This window comes from Pelophylax lessonae (genome assembly GCF_965119305.1).
Source record: "Pelophylax lessonae genome assembly, chromosome: 5".
NCBI classification, from domain to species: Eukaryota; Metazoa; Chordata; class Amphibia; order Anura; family Ranidae; genus Pelophylax; species Pelophylax lessonae.
This window is the reverse complement of record NC_138772.1, coordinates 233832230-233855333: the sequence shown is the minus strand read 5'-3', so window position 1 is coordinate 233855333 and position 23104 is coordinate 233832230. Positions and strand designations below refer to the sequence as shown.

The following is a 23104-nucleotide window of genomic DNA, read 5'->3' as shown; positions in this document are numbered from 1 at the left end:
CATCCGAGAGTACTCAAAGAACTCAGTAAGATTATATCTAGACCACTGTTCCTGATCTTTGCTGACAGTATTATGACAGGAAATGTACCAGGGGATTGGAGGAAAGCTAACGTGATACCGATATTCAAAAAGGGGCAAAGGCATATCCCGGGAAATTATAGGCCTGTCAGTCTGACATCGATAGTATGTAAACTTCTGGAGGGGATGATAAGGGACTATATCGTAGAGTTTGCTAAAGACAACAACATCATCAGCAGTAATCAGCACGGGTTTACAAATGGGCGTTCTTGTCAAACCAATCTCTTAACATTCTACAAGGAGGTGAGCTAGATAGGGGCAGACCAGTGGATGTGGTGTACCTGGACTTCGCTAAGGCGTTTGATACAGTTCCCCACAAGCGCTTAATTTATAAAATAAGGTCTGCAGGGATCGACAGCAGGGTTTGCTCTTGGATACGGAACTGGCTAAAAGAGCGTGTCCAATAATAATTAACAGCGCATACTCAGATTGGTCAGAGGTGGCAAGCGGGGGTCCCACAAGGCTCTGTCCTGGGACCAACCTTGTTCAATTTATTCATAAACAGCATTTAGGACGGGATCAGTAGTTTGATATCAGTTTTTGCAGATGGCACAATATTGGGCAGGGCAATAACTGCTCAGCATGAAGCAGTTCCTACAGAATGACCTGGACAAAATAACAGAGTGGGTAACGACATGGCAAATGAGGTTTAATGTGGAGAAGTGTAAGGTTTTGCACTTGGGGACATAAAAGCACATAAAACATAAAAGCACAATACACGTTAGGGGGGGGATCCCTTGGGGGAATCAAAAATGGAGAAAGATCTGGGAGTCTTGGTGGATGATAGCCTAGACAATAGCATGCAATGTCAAGTGGCAGCTGCGAAAGCCAGTAGAATATTAGCATGCATAAAGAAAGGGATGTATTCCAGAGATAAGACTATAATCCTTCCACTTTATAAAACTCTGGTCCGACCACATCTGGAGTATTCTGTCCAGTTCTGGCCGCCAGTCCTCAGGAGGGATGTGTTTGAGCTGGAGAGAGTCCAGAGAAGGGCAACTAAACTAATTAGGGGATTGGAGGACCTTAATTATGAAGAGCGTCTGCAATCGCTTGATTTATTCTCCCTGGAGAAGAGACGCCTGAGAGGGGACATGATAGCAATTTATAAATATCTCAATGGTGATCTCGGCATAGAAAAACAGCTATTCAGTCGAAGGGATTGCATGAGGACTCGAGGGCATACAATGCGATTAGATGAGAAGCGTTTTAACCTCAGGCAACCTGGGGGGTTCTTTACTGTTAGGGCTACAAGATTGTGGAATTCTCTACCACAAGAGGTGGTTTCTGCGGGAAGTATGGTGGCTTTCAAAAGACTCTTAGACGTACATCTCAAGGATCAGATCATTCAGGGGTATGTGAGATGATTACGGCCACACACACCTAAACAGGTTGAACTGGATGGACTATTGTCTTTATTCAACCTCACCTACTATGTAACTATGTAACACCTAGGGCCTTCTCCAGATTCCATGCCACTATATGTGAGCTGCCAAATTTCAACATACATCTACTCCTGATGAAGTGGCGATTTGGGTCCACAAAACGCATTGAGGTTATGATGTTATGACACACTAAATTACTCCTATATCTGGAATTTGTACTCCTCTGATGTCATGTATACTGTTTATTACTGTATTACGCCAGTGTATCAGCCATGTTGGTTTTTTTGCAATTATTGGGGGATTATTCATTATTCATTTTTTTGATGAATATACTTATGATATACATCTTTTATTGTCATGTGCATAATTTTGTATGTACCAATAAATGTTGTTTACAATTTCCCTGCCAGCCTCTCATGTCTTTCATTTAAAGTCCCAACCTCTCTTTTTTATGTCATTGAATAGGGATGGAGAAGCACGGAAAGTCCCACCGCCTCATATAAAGTCCCAAAATCCCCCCCCCCCCCCCTTTTCCACATGTACTAACTTGTGCATGTGGCTAGCTGAAGCAGAGTTCTTAATGGAAGTACAGCTGTCAGGCTCCAGACTGGAATATAAACAACAACAGCTTCCAGAAGTAGAAATACTTTGCCTCCACTTCCTGTCATCATTACCCAGTTGAGTGAAGTGCTGTTTAAAGCATCTTGCTATTTCTGGAAGCTGCTGTTGCTTTTGTTCCAGCCAGAAGCCTGAAAGCTGTTAAGAACTCTGCTTCGGCTAGCCACATTCCTCCAGAGCTCTGGAGCCTCACAGTGATCCTGTGGAGGTCTATATGGGTTTATGACAAGCCATGATCCACTTTTACCTAGTGAGTGCATTTTTATTGTTTTTTTTTTCTTTTTAATAAACTGCTACACCTAGATGGAGGTACCCTCTTGTGTTTGTTTTTTATAAGTACTCACTAGGAACCCTGATTGTTAGGTCTCTAAAAGGTCTGGTGGCCATAGCTAGCTGTGGAAGAGATCCTTTTAGGTAATTTAGTTTTACATAAGACTCACAGTCAGTGCTTTGTAGTCTGGAGAGTAGGAATTTGCTCAGGCATGTTCAGATCCTAGTCTGAACCCATCTGAGCAAGCCTGCCAGGTAGCTGTCATTGTGTTGGTCCAATCAAATAAGCAGGCGAGGCATTCCCCAACCCTTCAGCTGCACATACTCAGTCTGCCTGTAAAGTGGCACATCTGTACCATGTATGGAACCTGCTGCAGAAAAACTGACATATATAAAGAAAAAAAATTACATTTAAATTGATTTTCCCTGCAAGATTTCTTTATTTTGTAAACAACGGCTTGGGGAGCCAGTCTGTATGATGAGACCACAATTTAGTGCACTGGGAACAAGAGTAAAGATTTTTTGGATACATTTTGGTGTCTCTTTGGCAGACTTTGGATGGAAATACCAAAGTTTGCATCACAGTGAGCAAGCCTTATGTGAAAAAGCCAAATTCTAGTACACTCAGGCCCAAGTTCATGACTGCCAATTTGTTGTTTATCAGTGTTCTCCCTGTAGGCTCATGTTACTCCTTTCCTCAACCTCAGAACCAACATCAGAATCAAGTAATACCTGTGCATCATCAAGAAGCAAGTGGCTGATGTTGTGTTCAAATAATTAGGCTAACTCCTCCATGCATGATGCTGGGGCTATGGCAGAAGTAACTCTGGACAAGAATAAGCCACTCTGGCAGCTGCAATTGACTACGCACTAGTCTCTGCTTGGGTAATAGAGGCTGAGGAGGATGAGGATGGTTTAGTAAGCCAGTCCACCACCTCCTCTGCTTGGTGTAGCTGGATAGTACAGGCAACATCATTAAACAAAGGAAATGGTGCCCTGCCTGAGGACAGACCACGTTTACCTTTGCCTTTGGACAAAGACACTGCTGGCCCCTCACAGTGCCATGGGAATGTCTGCCTCTACTTGTGTGCCTCCCAGACATGATTGACATGACTTCAATATATTGCAGCAAAATTTCCCTGACGCACTTCAATATATTGCAGCAAAAGTGCCCTGATGCACTTCAATATACTGCAGTAAAAGTGCCCTGGCGCACTTCAATATACTGCAGTAAAAGTGCCCTGACACTCTACACTGACATACTTCAATATACTGCAGTAAAGCTGCCCTGACACATTAAACTGACACTAAGGTAAACAAGGAAAGTCGCACTACACTCAGGCTACACTATCACAATATTCACACTACACTGACACTCTACACTCACAATAGAATCACTATAGCAAGCCAAAGCACACTAACTCGAGAGTAGCAATGCACATAGCCCTGTTCTATCTATCTACACTTGAATATCCTTCTGCAAATGGCTGCTCTGGGAACAAACCATTTATAGTGTCGGGGGGGGGGGGGTTTATGAGCAATGAGCCATGATTATGAGCAATGAGATATGATTGGACACAGTAGCCATCATTACTTTCTCCAATCACGGCTCTGGCAGTGTTCTGTGCCCTGATTGGGCAAAGCGTTTATTGCTTCAGCCAATTAGGGCTTCCAACACACTGTGCAGCGTGCAGTGCATTGTGTGGTGTTCGGCAGGCCGAACAAATGCTCGGGAAGAACCGAACGCCGAACATTACTATGCAGTTACTGAGTCCAGTTGCTGTTTTCAATTAGCACTGGTAGAAATTGCTGCTGTCCCTGAACAATTTTAAGATTTTCAACAATAGTTCAAATGATTGGTATGGTTTTAATGTAGTTTACACAAAATAAACAGTATTGTCATGTACACATACAGTATATAAAGTTACTCCTACATTATCCTCTGCAATCATTGTTTCGTAGCAAAAAGGTTTCCATGGTAATATTCCATTCTAGGCTATTCGATCAGATGACAACATGAACCATTTGAAACCTAAGTTAAATACCTAAGTTAGGTATTTTTTTTATTATTATATAGGAGTTTTTATAGCGCCAAAAAATTGTGCAGTGCTTTATAGAATGAAGGCAGACAGTACAGTTACAATACAAAGAGAAAAAGTAACACAGAACAGGATAGACAGGGCATATTGAAAGGGAGATAGAGAAATAAAAGACAACATAAAGATCACCAGTTCAACCATTCTTCAATGCCAGGCACACAGCACAAATATCCCAGCAAAAAATTTGGTGTGGAGTTCGTGTCCACTGCCTATGGCTGTACTTTAGTGAAATAAGAGATCGGGTTGGTGAACAGTCTGAAACATGATATCATAGTGGGACAGGACTGTCCACTGTTTCTAGAACTTTGAAAACTGGTACAGAATGGACTTCCTGGTCAGAACTGCAGACTGGGCCTTTTAGGGCCACATTTTTAAGTGTCCAGCCCCAAACCGCCCATAATAAACCCCCTAATGTTGAAGTACACACTGATGGTTATGACATTGTAAATAATAATAATACGGTTGATGATGCTCATGTTCCAGGTCTCTAGACTGAGTTGACCTCTGAGGGTGGGGGAATCCTCTCCATTACAGGTCATGGTAGGAGAGGACAAAGAGAAACTTTTCCCATTGCAGATCCCGGGTGAGGAGGATGAAGGGGAAACTTCTTCTAGTCTGGTGCATCCAGGCTTAGATGTGTCCAGGGGTGGGTTTGGCATGGCCCAAATGCAGGATTCTACTTTGGTTAATGCTAGAGAGCAGGTTTCCTTTATTAATGGGGTCTCCCACAAATGTCTGGTGCAGACAAAAGGTTTCCTCATTTTGTGTTCATCGGGTACTTGCTTTATCCAGTGGCTGAAATCCAAGGAGAGACAATTGCTGGTGCTGAGGTTAAAAGGTACTGTGTGTCCTGTGTCACCTCCCAGCTAACTGACCCAGTGTCACACTACAGGAACCCCCTGATACCCCTGCCAATAATTGATGTGCGATTTGAACATATTTTTACGGATATTGTGGAACCCTTGGTAAAGTCACCATGGGGACACCAATATATATTAGTAGTCCTAGATTACATCACTAGGTATCTAGAAGCGGTCCCTTTAAGAAAAACTTCCTCTAAAGCCATTGCCCAGGAGTTATTCTATGTTTTCAAGAACTGGGTTTCCCAAAGAGATACTGATGGACCAGGGTACTCCTTTTATGTCGAAAGTGATGGTGGATTTATGCAAACTATTTCAGATCAAGCAGTTGCAGACTTTTGTCACCCTCAGACAGATGGCCTTGTTGAGAGGTTTATTAAAACCCTAAAGTCAATGCTAAAAAGAGTGGTCGGGAAGGACAGGAAGGTTTGGGACATGTTGCTTTCTGCCCTGTTGTTTGCCATCTGGGAGGTTCCACAAGCATCCATGGACTTTTTGGCATTTGAGCTAGTATATGGCAGAACACCCTTTGGGTAGCTCGATCTATTAAAAGAGACATGGGAAAGTGAATCATCACTGAATAAAACAGTGACAGAACATATCTCCCAAAAAGAGAGAGCATGGCTAAAGTGATGCAATTAGTGAGGGAGCACCTCCAAAAGGCTCAGTTAAAACCAGACAGTTTCAAGTTTAAGAGCAGATCGCTGTTCTGATGTGATCTACTGAGAGACTTTAGCCTCATCCAAAAACAGTGGAAAGATTAGCTATGTACTGGAAGACAGTGGCCCGCTAGTACCTTACAATAGTGGACTATAGCGGCAACAGATCGGAGACATAGTAGATAAGATCACATCATTCTTATTGTAAAAAGATTAAAAACTATAAGAACAATTCTTATCTAACCCTAATTGTTTGGGGATAGTAGGATACTGTACATATAAATTACATAAAATGAATCCTTCAAGTTAGGTGTGACAATACAATCCATACAATGTATATGGTGAGTTATAGTCTGTTCAGTCGACGTTTCCCAAACATATGGCTTCCTCAGGACCCAGACATAGAAATGATGGATTGCCTAGAACAACATAATATTAGTGACAGACAGTGCATGGTAATGTATCCTGTTTAGCCATTCAGTTCTATATTCAGTATAGCATGCTCCTACCAGCAACTGCGGTAGATGTCAATTTATGAAACCCTGCAGGAGTTGACCTTGTGCGGGTTGCTTCTACCCTGTCCAAGCTTCAAACTCAGCAAGTTTAAAGCGTTTTTACAAAGAAACAAAAGGATGTTCTCAGGATTGCCTGGTCTTACCAATGTCATTGAGTATGACATTATAACAGAACCTAATGTCCATTTAAAGCCCTATCGCATCCCAGTAGCACAGAAAGGCAATGTCTGAGGAGGTGCAGAAAATGCTTAAGCTTGACCAGGGCCTATTTTGCGATTCGGCACTGCGCGACTTTAACGCAAAATTGCGCGGTCGTGCGACGCTGTACCTAAACTAATTTGACGTCCTTTTTTTCCCACAAACAGAGCTTTCTTTTGGTGGTATTTGATCACCTGTGCGATTTTTTGATCATGCGCTATAAACAAAAAAAGAGCGTCAATTTTGCAAAAATAACAATATTTTTCAAATTTTTTTATATGAAATTCCCAAAAAAAATGTAAAAATCAAATTTTTTTAACATTTTAGGCTAATTTGTTTTCTGCTACATATTTTTGGTAAAAAAAATCACAAAAAGCTGGGAAAGATTTTTGTAATTTTTGTTGTTTTTTTTTTTAACGCGTAATGGCGGCGATCTGCGTTTTTTTTTTTTTTGCGGTACTGGGACATTGCGGCGGACAGATCGGACCCTTGACTGACATTTTTGACACTTTTGGGGCTACCAGTGCCATTACTACAGTAATCAGTGCTATACATATGCACTGGTACTGTAAAATTACACTGGCAGTGAAGGGGTTAACTTTTTTTCGAGAGGGAGGGGTTAAGTGTGTCCCTAGGGGCGTGCTTCTAACTGTGATTGGCTGTGGCTTGAGGTGTAGGAACAGTGATTAACGGTCCTACATAGTAAAACCGTATGATCACTATTCTTACACAGAGGAGAATGACAGGCGGCTTGTTTACATTAGCACACACGCGGGGGGTCCGTGACCGAGCGGGAGCGCGCATCAGACGGCACACGCTCGCTCCCCAGAGCTTCACAGGCTAGTGACGTACCGATACGTCACTTTGCCTGTGAGGGGCTGACCGCCGCAGTATATGTACTTGCGGCGGTCGGCAAGTGGTTAAATGGGCTTTGGACTATCTGTGGTATTTTTTTTACTAGACATGAGATTCAACCTTGTGTCGGACCATGCTCTTTGACCTGGATAAGATAAAACAAGCAGGCCAATACTAAAGTGAACAGTGGTTCCTTTCACTCAGGAGTTTAATTATGTGGTGGAGCACAGTCTTGGGTCAAGCTTACCCTCAGCAAGCAGCACTTAAAAGACAGGAAGCTCCTGTGCAGAGGTGGGATAGTAGGAGTTTGGAGAAGAGACACCTGGCTGAGTGCTGCTTGTCTGCTGGAAGCTGCTCAAATTACTAACTAGTCTTTCCTAACTGTGGATAAATCCCTTATGTAACTGTTACAGTGTTATGCTTCATTTGTGCTGAAGATAGTAGACTTCTATTTCCGTTTGCTGAAGTTTGCTGCTGCAAGTTCTGATTTTTTGTTTGCCTTAAAGAAAATAAGGACTTTTTATGTTTATGAGAAACAGCTCTGCATGTGATCCTGAAGCACTATCACTGTAACTATACCCCTGAACTTTACAGTTGTTTTAAACCCAAAACTAAAATCTAATACAGTATCTCACAAAAGTGAGTACACCCTCACATTTTTGTTAATATTTTATTATATCTTTTCATGTGACAACACTGAAGAAATGACACTTTGCTACAATGTAAAATAGCAAGTGTAAGGCTTGTATAACAGTGTAAATTAGCTGTCCCCTCAAAATAACTCAACACACAGCCATTAATGTCTAAACCGCTGGCAACAAAAATGTGTACACTCCTAAGTGAAAATGTCCAAATTGGGCCCAATTAGCCATTTTCCCTCCCCGGTGTCATGTGACTCATTAGTGTTACAAGGTCTCAGGTGTGAATGGGGAGCAGGTGTGTTCAATTTGGTGTTATCGCTCTCACTCTCTCATACTGGTCACTGGAAGTTCAACATGGCACCTCATGGCAAAGAACTCTCTAAAGGATTTTGAAAAAAATAATTGTTGCTCTACATAAAGATGGCCTAGGCCAGTGATGGCGAACCTTGGCACCCCAGATGTTTTGGAACTACATTTCCCAGGATGCTCATGCACTCTGCAGTGTAGTTGAGCATCGTGGGATATGTAGTTTCAAAACATCTGGGGTGCCAAGGTTTGCCATCACTGGCCTAGGCTATAGGAAGATTACCAAGACCCTGAAACTAAGCTGCAGCACAGTGGCCAAGATCATACAGGCCTCGCCATGGTCAACCAAAGAAGTTGAGTGCACGTGCTCAACTTCATATGCAAAGGTTGTCTTTGGGAAATAGAGGCATGAGTGCTGCCAACATTGCTGCAGAGGTTGAAGGGGTGGGGGGTCAGCCTGTCAGTGCTCAGACCATATGCCGCACACTGCATCAAATTGGTCTGCATGGCTGTCATCCCAGAAGGAAGCCTCTTCTAAAGATGATGCATAAGAAAGCCAGCAAACAGTTTGCTGAAGACAAGCAGACTAAGGACATGGATTACTGGAACCATGTCCTGTGGTCTGATGAGACCAAGCTGAGATAGACCAAGATGAGATAAGCTTATTTGGTTCAGACAGTGTCAAGCGTGTGTGGTGGCAACCAGGTGAGGAGTACAAAGACAAGTGTGTCTTGCCTACAGCCAATCATAGTGGTGGGAATTTCATGGTATCATGAATTAGTGCTGCCGGCACTGGGGAGCTACAGTTCATTGAGGGAACCACGAAAGGCAAAATGTACTGTGACATACTGAAGCAGAGCATGATCCCATCCCTTCTGGAGACTGGGCCACAGGGCAGTATTCCAACATAACAACCCCAAACACACCTCCAAGACAACCACTGCCTTGCTACAGAAGCTGAGGGCAAAGGTGATGGACTGGCCAAGCATGTCTCCAGACCTAAACCCTATTGAGCATTTGTGGGGCATCCTCAAATGGAAGGTGGAGGAGCGCAAGGTCTCTAACATTCCCCAGCTCTGTGATGTTGTCATGGAGGAGAGGGGAAGAGGACTCCAGGGGCAACCTGTGAAGCTCTGCTGAACTCCATGCCCAAGAGGGTTAAGGCAGTGCTGGAAAATAATGGTGGCCATACAAAATATTGACACTTTGGGCCCAATTTCGACATCTTCTTTTAGGGGTGTACTCACTTTTGTTGCCAGTGGCTTAGACATTAATGGCTGTGTTGAGTTATTTTGAGGGGACAGCAAATTGACACTGTTATACAAGCTGTACACTCATTACTTTACATTGTAGCAAAGTGTCATTTCTTCAGTGTTGTCACATGAAAAGATATAATAAAATAAAATAATAATAATAAAATAATAAAATATTTACAAAAATGTGAGTGGTGTACTCACTTTTGTGAGATACTGTATATTACATCTTTCCAATCATTAGATGCAGTGGCTGAATTCGTTTTCTTGTTTTAGGCTTTTTCCCCTTTTTTTTTTTTTTACCTGGTGATCTTGCCAATAGCACACCCCCTGTATTAAGCCCCATACACATGGGCTGAAAGTCAGAAGACATTGGTCGGTTAAAAAAAAAAAAAAAACGTCCGACATTTGGCACGTGTATATGCCAACCTGTCCAACAAAAGCCGTCCATTTGGCCGGCTTCTGTCGGACAATCATGCTGGAAAACCGGCAGCCGACCGGCTCCCGATCAGCGCTCTCAGCCAATGACAAAGAACGCTGATTAAAGCTCCACAACAGCTGGAACCAAGCAACGGTTATGCATTTCTGTAAATATTGTATCATTTGCTCAATTTGTTGATCGATGTAGATCAAATAATGTACATTTTAACATATTGTGTATTCAAATAAAAATTCAGTGTTAACTTTTTATATATATTTATTGTCCGTGTCTTGTATAAATATACGCATATACAGTTATTCTGTGAGGCACATTTAAATCCCCCTCGGTATAGTTCTACCAATCCTTTGGTTGATCTATACCCCTCCTCTTTTTTTGCACGATTGTTAGATGTACTAGCAGATTTATGTACACTAAAAAAAAAATTAAGCTGAATTCCAGAAATGTCATAAGCAGTTAACGTTAACAGTTTTTTTTCCTTTTGGGATAAAGATTATACATAAATAAAAAAATTTATTATTGTAAGCACCCCTGTCAGTAGTAAATGGTTACGTCTGCAGGACAGCTTGTTCTTTTAAAAAACAGACTTACTGGCAAGATCCTCATGTGAAAAAAAGAAAGCCTAAAAAAGAAAACGAATGCTGCCCTCACATCTATGAATTGGTATGTAATATAATAAATGCTTGCTTCTGGGTTTAATACTGCTTTAATAAATACGTTTTTCAAAGGCAAATTATTCCTTAGGAAAATATTTATTTTAAGAATGTTGCTTATGAATGGCTAAAATCATAATTTTGTTAGGCAGTCTGGTATTGTTCCTGTAAGTCTGACCCTCGCTCCTATAACAAAGTTGTCTTTATCGTTCCTTTCACTCTTTTGTGGATATTGTGCAATTGACCCAGATATGATGTAAACCCCAATCATGAAATATGAACAAAGCATATCCCCCTTATAGTGTGCACTTCTCTCCTCATCCTTCAGCACACAGCCTGTGATTGACAGACTCAATTTTGATCCTGTGTGCTGTGTGAAAGGGGGGGAATGTCCCTTCCCTCCAGTCAGAGTGTAACTTCAGCTTCCTGCCCCCTGCTTTTTGAAAATTCAGACAAGGTATAATAATTCCTGCCTTTAAATGGATGTAGGCAAGAGGGTACTGCAGATAAATAGGCACAGCTTATGTAGGAGAATATGTTTGATCTGTGTGTATTACCTGAGGCCAGTCACTGGTTATAGTAAGGGTTTACAACCACTTTAACCTGTTCAGGACTATAATGTCTGAAATATTGTGTGTGTGTGTGTGTGTGTATATATATATATATATATATATATATATATATATATATACACAACTGTATAGGGGTTTTGTCGCCTTCCTCTGGATCAACTGCGGATATATGATTGTGTATATGGGATTGTATGGTTGGGTTTTCTTTACGGTTTTTTGCTTTTTATTGGTTGAGCCAAATGCCAGTCTTTTTTTCAACCTGACTAACTATGTAACTGTGCACTGTGGAGTCTGTTTTTAAAAATGCTATTTACATTTTTTAGGATGGATGGTCCCAGTACCAATTTGTAGCATCATCATCAACCATTGAAAGGGACCGGCAAAGACCTTATTCTTCCTCCAGGACACCATCCATTTCTCCAGTTCGCATGTCACCTAACAATAGATCAGGTAATTGTTTTTGGCATAATACTAGCTATGTTATACCTTGTTCTGTTAAAACAAGCATATTTTTCAAAACTGTACACAAAAACAAGCATGTTTAAATATACTGGGCCCACTAAAGAAGATCACATGCGATATTTGGGTCAAGTATCCAAATATTACATGTGATATTGAAAAGCTCAGTTCACTTTAGGTTTATGCTGTATTTACCACAAAAAAAGGTAATGTTCGGTAAATACAACAACCTAGTTAAAAGTCAATTCACTAAAATAAAAAAAAAGTAAGCAAATGCAAAAATTGTGGTCTTGCCATGCGCTATTTAATGAGTACTGCTGGTTGTTAAGGAGACGGCACCTGCTGGTGTTCCTAACAACCAGGGAATAGCTGCTTGTTGACCACTTGTGGACCGCCCACTGTACATATACTGTGGCAGGGTGGCCACTCTGCGCCGGATCATTTACCTAGTATGTGAGCCAACTCTTCCAGGTCTTCAGCTGTGATTAGAGAGGTGATCAAATGCCACCAAAAGAAAGCTCTATTTGTGGGGAAAAAAGGACATACATTTTATTTGGGTACAGTGTCGCACGACTGCCCAATTGTTAGTTAAAATAATGCAGTGCCATATCGCAAAAAATGGCCTGTTCATGAAGGGGGTAAATCTTCTGGTACTGATATGGTTAAGAAGCTGGCATCTGCCATGTCCTTAACAACCATAACGAAATTGCTGGGATTCCCCAGTGGCAGCAGAGTGTAAACAAAAAATGGACACAAGAGCAGGGGCCACCCAGTGACATCATTGACTGATGGTAACTACATTTTTTTTTTTTTTTTTATGTAAGCCGTTGGGAGCATTCGTCGTGAATGACGATGAATCTACATCAGGGGTCACTTATTAACATTTTATTTAATAAAGGACTTAAACTGTCTGCTGTGTTTACTCACACTAGTCATTGTTTCTCTATCGCTCATTGACAGACGTAGTCTTCTTGATTCTCAAGAGCTGGGTTATGTTGTCTCCGCAGGAGTAGGACTAGGCAGAAAGACAAAACGTTCTGGCTCCACCTTAGGGTCAGTCCCTGAGGGTATATCCTCCCTCTCTCTGCTACAGGGAATCAGTTTTTTTCTGTCTAGTCAGGAGTAAGGACCTAAGTTCCTTGCTGGGATCTTTTTGGTCCTGGCAAGATTTTTTCTTTAGAAAAAATATTTTTTAGGTAGTTTTTCTCCAGTGTTTTTTTCCTGTGAGATCTTCAAGCAAAAACGCCGGACTGGGCGACACTAGTGGTCACCCCAGCCGGCCTACGAGCGCGCGCAGACCATTGCATTGCGCTTGGTCGGCCGCGACACATTCAAGTAAGTATGTGGGGCCGGGCGACGGGCTGGATGTTGAGATCCAGTGGTCACCCCGGTTTCTGCCTACGAGCGCGTGCAGACCAGAGCTCCGCGCTGGGTCGGCCGCGACGGAGTCCCAGTGGAGGGACTGACCTTGCGAGTTAAAAGTCTCGCTTGGACGCCAGGAACCAGAGAGTCGAGGCGTCCGGAGTGGTCCACAACCCCCCACCCCGGTGGAGAGGGTATTGTGAAGAGAGGGTGCCTGTCGGTTTGGTATGGTGAGTAAACGTTCCCTTTTTTCTTTCCTCGTTATGAGGCAGTATGAATTATGGGCCCCTCCATACATGGTCAGTATATATCTGACACTAAAAAGTCCCCCTTGTAAATACAGTATGTGTTTGTGGGAAGTGGACTTGGTTTGAGAGCTAACACTCTACCCAGCAGACTGTAGCATTACAGCAGACATAGGAGGTATAATCCTACCTTATTTGTAGTGTATCTCCTGTAGATCAATAAATCGCCACTCAGCAGAGATGCAGGTGGATGTGCTGGGAAAAACGATTTCGGCGGTCCGCCGCCATTTTGCCGTAGACCAGGTGCATGTATGTCCTCAGGTCACGCCGGCCGCCATGTTTTTGGAGTCTAATGTCTCCTGTATGGGGGCGGCCATGTTTCATGAGCCCAGCTACCTCGTGGAGAGCTGGGAACGCCGGAAGGCGTACACAGGGGGCGGAGCCACGTCCTTCTACCCGGGAAAAAGCAACAGCTCCTTCCAGTCTGTAAAAGACAGACGCTGACTGCAGTTGGTGGGAAACTTCACTGCATCGGTTGGTGAGCCTTGGGGGTCCCTCTCTCTCTCTGTGGGGATCGAGAAGCAGGTACTCTGAGGGGCGCTATTGCGCTAGGGGGAGACACATAAAAAAAAAAAAAAAAAAAGTTTTTTTGTGTTTTTCTGGCAAAGGTGTCCTGAATTAACATGGACCCTGCCACTCATGTATCTCCTCCGGATCCCCTCGAGGGGTCTGCAGGATCCTCCAGCACCCCACTGACGATTGAATCATTGTCAGCTATTATGGAAACTTTTGTGTCCCGGGTGGAAGTGGCTTGTCAGGGACAGGGCGCAAGGAAGCGACCCCCGCCTAACCCCTTATTATCTGAAACCTCGGATTCAGACTCTGAGCCTATTTCTGCAGTTGCAGGTACTTCATCTGGGATTGGTGTCTCGTGTACTGTCTCTTCAGACAGTGAGGAGGATGTTTCGGCATCAGCCATAGCCAAAGAGGAAGCGTTGGTAAACGCACTCATTGTATCTGTTCAAGAAACCTTAAGATTACAGGGTATTCCGTCAGAAATAGCTGAAACTGAAATCCCTTTTGGGACTAAAAAACGCATCAAAGTGGCGAAGGTTTTTCCATTGCCCAAATGTTTTGGCAATCCAATCAAAGAAGAATGGAGTCTGCCAAAACGCACTTCTACTATTTCTAAACGCATTAACAGGCGTTATCCGTTTGAGGAAACCTTCATTAAGAAATGGACAGAACCACCTGTGGTGGATTCACCAATTGCTAGATTGAATAAAGCCACGGTTATTCCTCTAGAAGACGCTCCGTCTTTTAAAGATCCAGTGGATCGCAAGATAGAAGCTATGTCTCGCACCATGTTTACCTTGATTGGATCAGCTTTCAGACCAATAATTTCTATTGGTCTGGTTTCGCAGGCTGTAACTGAATGGACCAAGTGGTTACGCCGGAACTTAGAAGAGGTCCCTCAGGCGGCATCAGATTTGTTGGAACAAATGATACAGGGGTTACAGTTTGTGTGTGATGCGGCGTTAGACGCCACTCCATTATTGGCGCGAGCATCTGTCTCAGCGGTGGTTCTCAGGCGTACACTGTGGCTAAAAGGTTGGTTAGCCGACCAAGGTTCCAAAAAAGCATTGGCTGATATCGCCTTTTTAGGAGAGCGTCTATTTGGAGCCAACTTAGATGAGATCATTAAGGATCTCACGGGTGGAAAGAGCACCTTTTTACCACAAAATTTTAAAGGTAAAGGAACTCGTCAAAGACGAGGGCCTTCTTTTTCTGTTCACAAGAGGTTTTTTCGTCCCGCGGGTGAAAAAATTAAGTCCTCCAAAGCTCCTTCAGGAGGCTTCAGGGGACGTTGGTCGGGCAAGCAAAAGCCCGCCCCCTCCAGACCTGAAGATAAATCGTCCAAAGCCTGAAGGTGCGCCCCCACCCATAACTGGGGTGGGGGGACGTCTTCGCCGGTTCCCGGATCCATGGCTTTCCAGAATCCCGGACAAGTGGGTTTGCGAAGTCATAAGGTCAGGGTACAAGATCGAGTTTCGATCTCTCCCACCGGCGCGATTCTTCCCTTCCAATATTCGACTATCCCCGGATCGTTTAGAAGATCTGCGGAGAGCAGTCACGGATTTACTACAACAAGGAGTGGTAGTCCACGTTCCTTGGACAGAACGTTTTCAGGGGTTTTATTCAAACCTATTTACAATACCCAGGAAAGAGGGCAAAGTGCGTCCAATTCTGGACTTAAGGGCACTCAATTCTTTTTGTCAACATAAGAAGATTCAGAATGGAGTCCATTCGCACAGTAGCAGCCTTCCTGCATCCCGGGGATGTCCTAGCGTCCATAGACATCTAGGACGCATATCTTCACATTCCCATTTTCGCAGGACATCAGCGGTTTCTACGCTTTTCCGTAGAAGAGAACCACTATCAGTTTGTGGCGTTACCTTTCGGTCTCGCCACGGCTCCTCGGGTCTTCACGAAGGTGTTGGCCCCAATGTTGGCACTACTGCGCCAAAGAGGCATATCGATTCTTGGTTACCTAGACGATCTTCTGCTTCATGCAGAGTCTCCTCAGACCTTGCTACAAAACATAGAAATTACTATGATTTCTTTACAGGAATTCGGGTGGCTGGTGAACCAGCAAAAGTCATTTCTGGTTCCCACCCAAAGGCTCGAATATCTGGGTCTAATTCTAGACACAGTCAGGACAAGAGTTTTTCTTCCGGTAGGGAAACTCCGAAAGATTCAATCAGCAGTCCAGTTGTTACTATCCAACAGCTGGTCTTCCCTTCGGACTTGCATGAGGGTTCTGGGGTTGATGGTGGCTTCCTTCGAAGCAGTCCCATTTGCCCAGTCCCATACCCGAATTCTTCAGCAAGAGATTCTTCTCAGATGGAATCGGAATCCGGAATCCCTGGACAATCAGATCCGATTGAGCAAACAGACCAGAGAGTCTCTGGTCTGGTGGCTTCGGTCTCCGATGCTCAGCCAGGGAAAGTAATTTCCGCCAATATATTGGACGATAGTGACCACGGATGCCAGTCTATCCGGATGGGGAGGAATTCTCGGTCAGTTATCTGTCCAGGGACTTTGGTCCCCGGAAGAATCCAGGTTGCCGATAAATGTATTGGAACTGAGAGCGATCAGACTTTGTCTGATTCACTGGACCGAGCAGCTCCAGGGCAGCCCGGTTCGGATCCAGTTGGACAACGCCACGGCCGTGGCTTATGTCAATCACCAGGGGGGAACCAAGAGTGTCCGAGCGGCCAAAGAAGTGGCTTGCATTCTTCGCTGGGCGGAACGATTTGTTCCAGCTATCTCTGCGGTGTTCATTCCGGGGGTGGAAAATTGGCAGGCAGATTATCTCAGCCGTCAGACTCCGGATCAGGGGGAATGGTCCCTCCATCCAGAAGTTTTCCACCAGTTGTGCCTACGTTGGGGCACCCCGGATGTGGATCTGTTGGCATCACGATTCAACAGAAAAGTACAGAGATTCGTGGCTCGCTCCCGCGATCCTCTAGCAGAGACCGCAGACGCACTGGTCACCCCGTGGGGGCAATACCAGCTAATGTATGCCTTCCCTCCTCTTGGGTTACTGCCAAGACTTCTTCACAGGATAGAGGAGGAAGGAATTCCAGTAATCCTGGCAGCTCCGGACTGGCCTCGTCGAGCTTGATACGCCGACTTGGTCAGACTGGTGGCGGACGTCCCGTGGAGACTTCCTCTCAGGGAGGGTCTACTGTCTCAGGGACCGATCTTCCATCCTGCTTTACGATCGCTGGTTTTAAACGGCCTGGTTATTGAGACCCAGGTGCTGAAGGACAAGGGATTGCCAGCTTCAGTTATTCCTACTCTAGTTAAAACAAGGAAAGCGACTTCCAGAAAGATTATCATCGTACATGGAAGTCTTATATTGTGTGGTGTGAATCGCTTGGGTTCCATCTACATCTTTATTCGGTAGTCCGAATATTGGCTTTTCTGCAACAGGGAGTTGAGCAGAAGCTGGCCTTGAGTGTTATCAAGGGTCTGGTTTCAGCATTTGCTATCTTCTTTCAGAAGCCTTTGTCTACTCATTCCTTGGTGCGGAATTTCATCCAGGGGGTGCGACACCTGGCTCTGCCAGTGCACGCGCCGTTACCATCCTGGGATCTTAATTTGGTGCTGTCGGTTCTTCAGACACCTCCCTTTGAAAATATCAGGGAGATTCCCTTGCTTACTTTATCCCAGAAGGTGGTCTTCTTGGTGGCTATCACTTCTGCACGCAGGGTGTCAGAACTGGCTGCATTATCCTGTTGTTCCCCAGATCTGGTGGTTCATAGGGATAAGGTTGTTCTTCATCCGAATCCATCCTTCCTTCCTAAGGTGGTTTCAAAGTTTCATTGAATGAGGACAGTGTATTGTCCTTCCTATGTCCTTAGCCCAATCATCCTCGAGAATTGCGTTGCATTCCTTGGATGTAGTTCGGGCGATCAGGATATATTTGAATACTACGGATTCAATTTGTAAGACGGATTCACTGTTTGTGATCACGGATGGCCCTAAGAAGGGGTTGCCTGTTCTGCTGCGACCATCTTTAGATGGATCAGACAGACGGTGGTATAGGCTTATTTTATCTAAGGGTCGGGATCCCCCGTTCCCTTTTAAGGCGCATTCTACTCGGGCGCTTAGAGTTTCCTGGACCTTCCGCCATCAGGCGTCTGTGGTTCAGGTTTTCAAGGCGACTGTTTAGTCGTCGGTTCATACCTTTACAATATTGTATAAGGTTCATGTGATGGCATCGTCAGATGCCTCTTCTGGCTGCAAGGTTCCTGCAGGCCACTGTTTGAGGAGACTGTTGGTCTACCTCGAGGATTTGTGGGGTAGGTCTCATCTGTTTACTCGATGAGTCCTTTGATACTTCTGGTTGGCTCCGGTTGGGCCTTCTAGATTGGATTTTGATTTCTGTCAATCCCACCCCTCATTTGTGGCACTGCTTCTGGATGTCCCAGCTCTTGAGAATCAAGAAGACTACGTCTGTCAATGAGCGATAGAGAAAAATGGATTTTTGTAAGATCTTACCGTAAAATCCTTTTCTCTTAAGCTCATTGACAGACGTAGTACCCGCCCCTCTATCATTGAGTTGGGTTGGGTTAAATTCTCTGTTACTGCTTTAGAACAGAACTGATTCCCTGTAGCAGAGAGAGGGAGGATATACCCTCAGGGACTGCCCCTAAGGTGGAGCCAGAACGTTTTGTCTTTCTGCCTAGTCCTACTCCTGCGGAGACAACATAACCCAGCTCTTGAGAATCAAGAAGACTACGTCTGTCAATGAGCTTAAGAGAAAAGGATTTTACGGTAAGATCTTACAAAAATCCATTTTTTTTTGTTTTTTTGATGAATGAGAAGGAATACTATGTACCCAATACTCATTCGCATGAGGGAGCAAAATTTGTTAAAGGTGGCATCTAGATTCCAAGGAGCCACCCCCCTGAACCCCCACAACCACCGGGCCAGGATTGTAGGGAAGAGGCCCTTGTCCTCATCAACATGGGGACAAGATGCTTTGAGGGGGAAAGCCCCATCCCCCGAAGCACCCCCACCACGTTAAGGGTATGTGGCCTGGTATGGTATGAATTTGATTTGGGATGGGGGATGCTCATTTTTTTTTTATAAAATGTTACTATCTGATTTTTTGTTTGGAATATCTAAAAGCCTCTCGGGGGATCAGGAAAGTTTTGTTTTCCCATGTTAGAGCAAATTGGATCCTGCTTTGCTGGAGTTTCTTGCCTTCCTCTGGGTCAACTGTGGGTATAGGATTGTGTATATGTCATTGTATGATTTTTTTAAAAAGTTTTTTTTACCTTTTTTTTGGGGGGGGGGGGGGTAGCATGTTCATGAATTAAATACCTTATGAGTTTTTTTTAAGTCAAATAATCATGAGGTATTTAACTCTTCGTGAATTGAACCCTCTCTGTACAAAGACATTTAGGTTGTATTCACACTAGGCGTTTTACCTTTAGTGTCATTTTTGTAGTGTGAGCGCTCCGAACTGTGCTGTGGGAGTGCACACCAATGGAGTCATACTCAGGCACAGTTGGATTACCTGTGCCCAGTGTTAGTACACCCTTAAAGAGGGTATAGTACCTAAATTGACAGAACATGCTTAGTTGCATAGTTAGTAAAGTTGAAAAAAGTCCAACTAGTTCCACCAATAAAAAAAACAAATAGAAAACCTTCATATACACAGTCCATTACCCACAGTTGATCCAAAGGAAGGCAAAAAAAAACAAACAAACAATAAATCATGATCCAATTTGCTCCAGTGAGGGAAAAAAAATCATTCCCTTTTTGCCTAGGAAGGAATGCATCTGTTTCTTTTTTAAGACATGGTTTATGCCTATGCAGGTTGCAGTTGATGCATAGTCCAGGTGCATTTTGTGTTTTTTTTCAATACATCTTTTTGATCCGTTGAAGTCTATGGAACTAAAAACACAACCTGCTGGTCCCTGGCCCTTTCCATAAAATGCACAGATGTGAATGTGATCCAAAGGAAACCATGTTAAATGTACTGTAGTGTTTCTTCAAAACTGAAAACACACTACAAATGCATAGGTGTGAACCAGGCCTAAATCAATCTACTGAACCATCCAGAACTAGTTCTTGAGGGAGTCTATTTCACAATTGTACAGCTCTTTTCCGTATGTGGATGTTTTAATTTATTTTTCCTCAGATTTAAAGAGTACCCCCTCGTCCTCATGACCTAAAAGTGAATAACTCTACACCATGTTCAATATATGGGCCACTTATGTATTTATACATAGTAAGCATATCCCCCCCTTAATTGCCTCAAGAGAAAATAAATATAGTTCAGCTAATCTTTCTTCATAGTTGAGCTCTTACATGCCTCTTATCAGTTTGGTTGCCCTTCTCTGCACTTTCATCAATTTTCTGATATCCTTTTTGTGAATATTGAAAGGCATAATTATAAAGTATATAATGATTTCTAGAGTTCAAAAAGGGCATAGAAACCAGACAGCTCCTCTGCCCTCTCTCCCCTCCCTTTTTGCCCTTGTTATCAAGCAGCCATGGGTGGACCACTATCTCCCCCCTCATGCCTCCCTATTGCTCCATTGATGTCTCTCTTCATGGCCCTACCTCCGACGGTGCTTCCTGCTTTCCAATTTCAGGAAGACCCCTGGGAACCCACCCTACCCCTCTTTCCCTCCCTTCCCCTCCCTTCCCTATCCATACATTCCTATTGTGCTACCACTTGGAAGCCTAAATTATTCATACTACTGCTATCTCCAATCTACGTGAGGTTGCAAATACACCTGAACTGCCCATCCCGCATAACATCATATTGCAACTTTACAACAAGTTGTCTAATTGGATATATTCTTTGTCCTCCAAGTGCTTTTTTGCTGACAACAATCAATAAATACATTGAAAAAGAGGAAAAGGGCATAGAAACTTTCTGAAAGTGGTTGATGACTGGTGTCTGGAGTGAATTTGCAATTTGGGTCACCAGTGAAGTATCTTAGCAGTAACACAATGCTGAAATGTGTTGTTCTTTGACATGCAGTCCCTGTGCATTACAGCTTGCGTTCACCATAGGGAAAAATGGAAGCTGTAAAGAATACACAAATGTGACAGTACTATGGATTGTAGAGAAGACCAAGTCATATCTTCAAAGTTCTCAAACACATGTATATGAGCCCCCTTTGTTCTTCAATAACTGGTTTTAAAGACTCTAGTGACCTTTACATTGCATGAAAAAAACTTACACCAGATGACAATATCTCACTTGTTTTTTAAAAAATATCTAATATTTTTAAAGCAAGCGCACCTGCATCCCCCCGGGAAATGATCAACCTTAAAGAAAAGAAAGCAGACTTTGAAACAATCGGGTCAAATGCCACATACAAAGGGGAGCATACGTCTAGAAAGGACACAATGCCAGGTACAGCTAAAGTGTTCTAGATTTATTGTATGTAGAGAGAGTAAAAATGTATCAGCATTTCTAAATAACCATGTCTTAGGACTTTAGGGGAAATGCATTTTTATTTTTGAAAATAGCCATTGATCAGGCTGTTCTGTGGTCGTATTTATATTATAATAACTTCCTATTACATGTGTATATATAGCCAAGGTTTTTTTCTTTTTCTTCTTTTGGACAGTGGATTATAACCTCTTTAAGTTTTTTATTGCTGTCTGTCTTCTGGCTGAGTGGATTCACCCTCTGTTTGTCCTGGTGACCATTGTCAATGGGAAATCCAATGAGGCCAAACCTTAAAATGCAGACATCTGTTTCAGTGACAACTCTCTAGGTGGGGAATTCCCTTCACTTAGTTGAGATCCCTTCTCACTTCAGATTGCTGTATCTCCATTGCAAGAAATAAAGGGGAAGGAAAATTAATTTTAACCATTACCTACTTTATTAAAAGTTTAAAAAAATGTTTTAGATATACTGTACACTATATTGTACAAATGTAACAAAGAGTACATGTGCTGTTTGTACTTCTGTAGCAAAACTTGCTTTGTCATTCGCTGACAATACAAAATGCATTGGTAAATAGGGCTGTTTTTTATGTAAAGGATGTTATTTTGACATGTTATAAGAATGTACAGTAATCTGTGAATTTTGTCTTGTACTACATTGTCTTTAATTCATTTTGCCTACTTTTATTTATGTTTTCTGCCACCCTTTTTTGGGATACATGAACTCTGTCTTACAAAATGTCAGCGTTGTATAAATGCTAATATGGCCATTTTGAGCACCAACGTATGCTGCTTTGTTATCAACATTAATACACTCAGTTTACACCTTATAAACTTTTAAAACACCACAGCACATTTAAACTAAATGCTGGAGGAATTGAAATTTAGCAGGAATTTCTGTATAAAAATACAGTCCAATCTTCATCCAGTAATCCAGGATACCTACAGTATAGTATAAAATAGGCAAAAAGGGTCTTTTATCAGTGTTTAAAGTAGACCAGAACTCAAAAAGAATTTTCTATGTTACTTGACACATGTTAAATGTGTCCTAGCAATACCCTGAAAAATGTACATTTTTTTAAATTTCTCTCGAAATATACAGTTTACTTTCTGGAATGTAAGGGTGCCTATGCACTCCTGTGTCGATAACCTCATAGCTATACGTTTACATGATTCGATTTAAGCCACTGCTGTCTCTGACCCCTCATTTTAGTGAGATTTGGTGAGGTTATTACTGTGATGATCATTGTTCTGCTTCCTCCTGCTTATTGTCTTTTTCCAGGAGGCTCTGACTTGACGAATCAAGGTCTTGAATTTACCAGGATGGCACATACAGAGACAGAGACACAGTTAAAAATAAATTGACAAGCTACTGGGAGCTCTTAGGCAATACTGCCAACAAATTGTTTCCTTTTTTTTTTTGGGTGGGAAGGGGGCCTAACTTTCACAGGTTGATTCCTCTTTAACTTGTGAAGACTATTTTCATTAAGATAACATTTAGGCCCTGTTCACACCTGAGCGATTTTCTGCTTGAAGCTCTAAAATGCTCAACAAGCCAAAATCAATTTTTTCAATGACCGACCCTGTTCACATCTGAGCATTCTGCTGCCTGAAGCAAGACACCTGTTGTTTTTAAAAAGTTCATTTT

General features: G+C 43.0%; 1 protein-coding gene across 4 annotated transcripts in view; it reads left to right on the top strand.

The window, feature by feature from the left end:
* The window catches only part of CTNND2 (catenin delta 2), a 921118-nt gene that overhangs the window by 855641 nt on the left and 42373 nt on the right, over positions 1–23104 (top strand). For all 4 annotated transcript variants that reach the window (XM_082258174.1, XM_082258173.1, XM_082258172.1 and 1 more), the window contains 2 exons: positions 11725–11851; positions 21296–21418. In XM_082258174.1, the coding sequence (XP_082114300.1) occupies positions 11725–11851; positions 21296–21418 (250 nt within the window). The remainder of the gene's footprint in view (positions 1–11724; positions 11852–21295; positions 21419–23104) is intronic.